Source organism: Belonocnema kinseyi, chromosome 1, assembly GCF_010883055.1.
Source record: "Belonocnema kinseyi isolate 2016_QV_RU_SX_M_011 chromosome 1, B_treatae_v1, whole genome shotgun sequence".
In the NCBI taxonomy this organism is placed as follows: domain Eukaryota; kingdom Metazoa; phylum Arthropoda; class Insecta; order Hymenoptera; family Cynipidae; genus Belonocnema; species Belonocnema kinseyi.
In genome coordinates this window covers 18,739,288-18,743,507 of record NC_046657.1, presented here as the reverse complement: position 1 = coordinate 18,743,507, position 4,220 = coordinate 18,739,288, and the positions used below count along the sequence as shown (strand labels likewise).

At 33.9% G+C, this 4,220-nt stretch overlaps 1 protein-coding gene across 1 annotated transcript in view; it reads left to right on the top strand.

Annotated features, from left to right (window-relative positions):
- Nucleotides 1–3,746, top strand: part of LOC117176912 (phosphoribosylformylglycinamidine synthase-like) — a 7,303-nt gene extending 3,557 nt beyond the window's left edge. The window contains exons 2-3 of the mRNA XM_033367303.1: nucleotides 3,417–3,674; nucleotides 3,724–3,746. Of these exons, the coding sequence (XP_033223194.1) occupies nucleotides 3,461–3,674; nucleotides 3,724–3,746 (237 nt within the window). The 5' untranslated portion in view covers nucleotides 3,417–3,460. The remainder of the gene's footprint in view (nucleotides 1–3,416; nucleotides 3,675–3,723) is intronic.
- The last annotated feature ends 474 nt before the right edge of the window (nucleotides 3,747–4,220 follow it).

Here is a 4,220-nt window from a genome sequence, read left to right as displayed (position 1 = left end):
GGGCTCTTGGTAAATCCGGAAAATACCAATATGATCATTTTTACGAAGAATTACCAGATGCCGAAAGTTAACGCTCCTGTTTTTTGTGGTGGGAGGCTGACGTTTTCAGACTCGTTTAAATATCTGGGAGTAATCCTAGATAGAAAACTGAGCTGGGCAAAGCACCTGCAGACCTAATGCAGGAAATTCGTTATGACTTTCTGGATGTGTAGGAGAGCTTTTGGGTTGACGTGGGGAATAGGGCCTAAAATGTTTGCATGGCTCTACTCTGCTGTCCTCAAACCGAGGCTCCTTCATGCAGCTGTGGTCTGGTGGCCGCAGGCAGATCTCAAAACGATGCTGGACAGGCTGCGACTATTGCAAACGCTACCGTTTCGGGATCTCACGGGAACAGTGAAGACTACGCCTACATCATTGATAGACTTCATGCACTGCGAAGAACCTCTACACCTCGCGATAACTGCAAAAGCGGTACACGCAATGGGCCACCTGGCGAGAGTAAAGAGATGGATTCGTGGGACTAGACACACTAGGTTCCCGAGTGACATCAGCTCACTGCCGATACTTGAGATGAGACAGGACAGAATAACAAAGCGTTTCGAATTCACCAGGGCTTTCCGCGTCTGCATTCTAAGTAGGGATGCATGGAAGGGAAGTGGATTCACTCCTTCAAGGGGAAATCTGCTATACGGATGGTTCTAGTTGAAAGGGAGCGTCAGGAGCAGGAATTTGACATTGCGAGGGGGGAAGTGGTGGTCCCGCTTAGGAGACATGTTACTGTCTTTCAGATGGAGGTCCTTGCCGTTCTTCGAAGTGCTGAGATATTATTAGAGGAAAACTGCGGCTGGAAGACAGATTACGATCTGTTCCGAAAGCCAAGCGACACTGACTGCCGTGGAAACCCCAGATATAACATCAGAACTGGTTTGGGAATGCAAAAAGGCATTGAACCAACTCACAGAAAAGAACAAAGTGGGTCTCATATGGGTCCCTGGCCACACAGGGATCAAGGGCAACGAGAAAGCTGACCAACCGGCAAGAAGCGGTGCGACAGGTGAATACATAGTGCCGGAACCTGTACTAGGTCTAGCGTCTTGTTGCATTGGTATTGCTATCAAAAGCTGGATCCGCACTAAGCACCGAGAATACTGGGAGCAGGTCCAGGGTTGCCGACAGGCGAAGTCCATCCTGGGCTATACGTGCAGAATGGATAGAGCCAGGGAAATCCTAGGTTTGCCGAAGAAAGAAGTAAGGACAGTTGTTCAGATGCTCACTGGGCATAATCATTTGAACTACCATATGCACAAAATGGGGTATAACCCCACTACGGAGTGCAGGAGATGTGGCAGGGATGATGAAACATCCTTGCAGGTACTATGCCAGTGCCCGGCGTTGGCTAGGCTCAGGCATCAAATCCTTGCGTCCTACTTCATGGAACCTCAGGAAGTTTCAATGCTATCAATGATTCACTTACTGGGCTTCTTTAAGAGCTCATGGGTAAACTACTGATGGCGATAGTTAAGGGTGTGGAACAATAGACCTTATAGCTTGAGCACCAGGGGGCTCCATAGGGGGCTCACTGCTCGTGTTACAACTAACTAATTAATTTAATTAATTTGAAGGGATATTAAAGCGTTTGGAATATTTTAGGGTGAAGAATTTTCTAGAATTTCGGAAGATAAGGAGCGATTTTACTGGACCTGAAAGGTTAAACATTTTTTTAAAATGTTCCACATTATTTCATAAGATTTCAATGATTTCAGGGAATTTTAAATTTCTCAAAGTATTTTAATACATTGTCCAGGATTTATTATCATTTAATTTCGCGGAATTTTATCATATTTTAGTGGATTCCAAAGAAGTTATTAGCGAGAAGTGAGGTATTTCATAGGGTTTTAAATATTTGAGGAGATTTGGAATCCGCACTGAATTCTTATTAATTAATTTAAATGCTTCTAAATTTACTTAATTGAATGCATTTTTTTTAAATTTTAATTTAATTGATCCTGAGGGTCAATTGAACAAATGATTTGAAATATCTGTTTAATTCCTTGGCATTTTCAAGAGCTTTGCAAATTTTCAAAAGAATTTAAAGGATTTAAAAAATATTTTAGGTCATGTATAAAATGTTAAAAAGAAATTTTTTATTGGTTTCGGTAATTTAGGAAATTTTAAGCATTTTCCATACATTTTTTATTTATTTCAAAAGTTTAAAGGGATTTTAAAGACTTTGAAATATTTTAGAATATTAAAAATAATTACAAGGATTTCAATGATCTTATGGGGTTTTAAGAGCTCTCAAGGTATTTAAATAAATTTTTCAGGTTTTCAGGAACTATTATCTGATTTCACGTAATTTCACGGGATTTTATAATATTTTAATACATTTCAAAGAATTTATTCACAAGAAGGGAAGGGTTTCACAGTGTTTAAAAGGTTTCAAAAGATTTTGCAAAAATTTTCGCAATTGATTTGGTATTACTCTCAATTTTTATTCATTTATTTTGAATTCTTTTAAATTTATTTGAATTCTTTGAAATTCAGTTAAATATAATCAATTCAATGGATTTTTAAAAAGTTATTTCGAGCTATTTTGAATTCACTTGATTCTTTTTTTTTTAATTGAGTTGGGTTTTTTAAATGAGTTTCATCGAATATTTCTAGTTTCATTTAAATTTCTGTGAAAAATCAAATTTTACTAAAATAAATGAAGTTTTTTGAATTTTTCCTTTTCATTTCAATTTTTTAAAATTGTTTTGTAGTCATTAATCACTTTTTTTATTATAAACTTTTTTGGTTGAATTTCCTTTAATTTTTCTACGCTTATTTCAAAGTTCCGGAAGTCAATTAAGTTTTTTCATATTTTTAAATTATTTTCAATTTATTTGAATTTTTTTTAATTCACCTTGAATTTTTATTAATTTCATAGAATTCTGATACTTTTCCTTAAACTCTTCTAAATTCATTCCAATTCATTCGAATTCTTTTGAATTTAACTTGAATTGTTCATTGTTTTTTTATTATAAAAAAACTCAATTTTTAATTTTTTGTTGTTGACAAAACCAATTGCGCTTAAAAGGCATTTACTGTGAGGCCTGAAATATGCATTTATTTCTTTAAATCTACAAGATCCTTAACAAATTACACATGTTTTTTCGGAGCAAAAAATGGAAAAAATTATTGTTTTTTTTTTATTAAAAAAAACTTAATTTTTAAATTTTTTACAAAGCCAATTGCATTTAAGACGCATTGACTGAAGCTTTAAAACCACGTTGGATTTTTTTAAATAAATGAATTCTTGACAGAGATATAACACTTTTTGTTTCGATCAATTACGCTCAGGGTGGGCCTAATTTTGGCCCTTTGTTTCTCTTCAGATATATCCTAAACATTTCATTTTTTCAAAACGCTAACAGATTATGAACTACCATGGGAAGAAAAAAATATTTATCCCGCCAACATGGCCTCGCCTCTAGAAATTATCGTCGAGGCCAGCAATGGGGCTTCAGATTACGGAAACAAATTTGGAGAACCAGTGATTTCGGGCTTTGCAAGATCCTTTGGAATGAAAAACGCCGGTGGCGAGAGACGTGAATGGATCAAACCAATCATGTTCAGTGGTGGAATGGGAAGCATGGATGCAAACATGACAAAAAAAATGACACCAGAAAAAGGTTTTTATAATTTCATCAATAAAAAAAATTAAATAAAATATTTTTCCAGAGCACGTTAGGAATCATCCATAAACTATGTTAACAATTTTCGGCAATTTTTAAAAAGATTTCAACTATTTTACAAATATTTCGAAAATTTCACAAAAATTTCAAAGATTTCAAAAATTTGAAAGATTTTACCAATATTTTAAAAGATTTCGAATAATTTAATGATTTTCAATTAATACAAAAGATTTAACAAATATTTCAAAGATTTCGTAAAAATTGCATGAAGATTTAAAGATCAGGTTTACTAAACGGGTACAGTACACCAGATTTCAAAGGTTTCAAAACATTTTAAATATTTTGAAGAAATAAAAATTTGTTTAGAAGATTTCATAAATATTTTTAAAAATTAATAAAAATTCCAATACTATATCAATTTCAAATATTTCCAAACATCCTAAAGATTTTAAACAATTTAAAATTTGTTTAGAAGATTTCACAAACATTTTAAGAATTTCATAATTATTTCAATCTTAAAGATTTCAAAACATTTTAAAGATT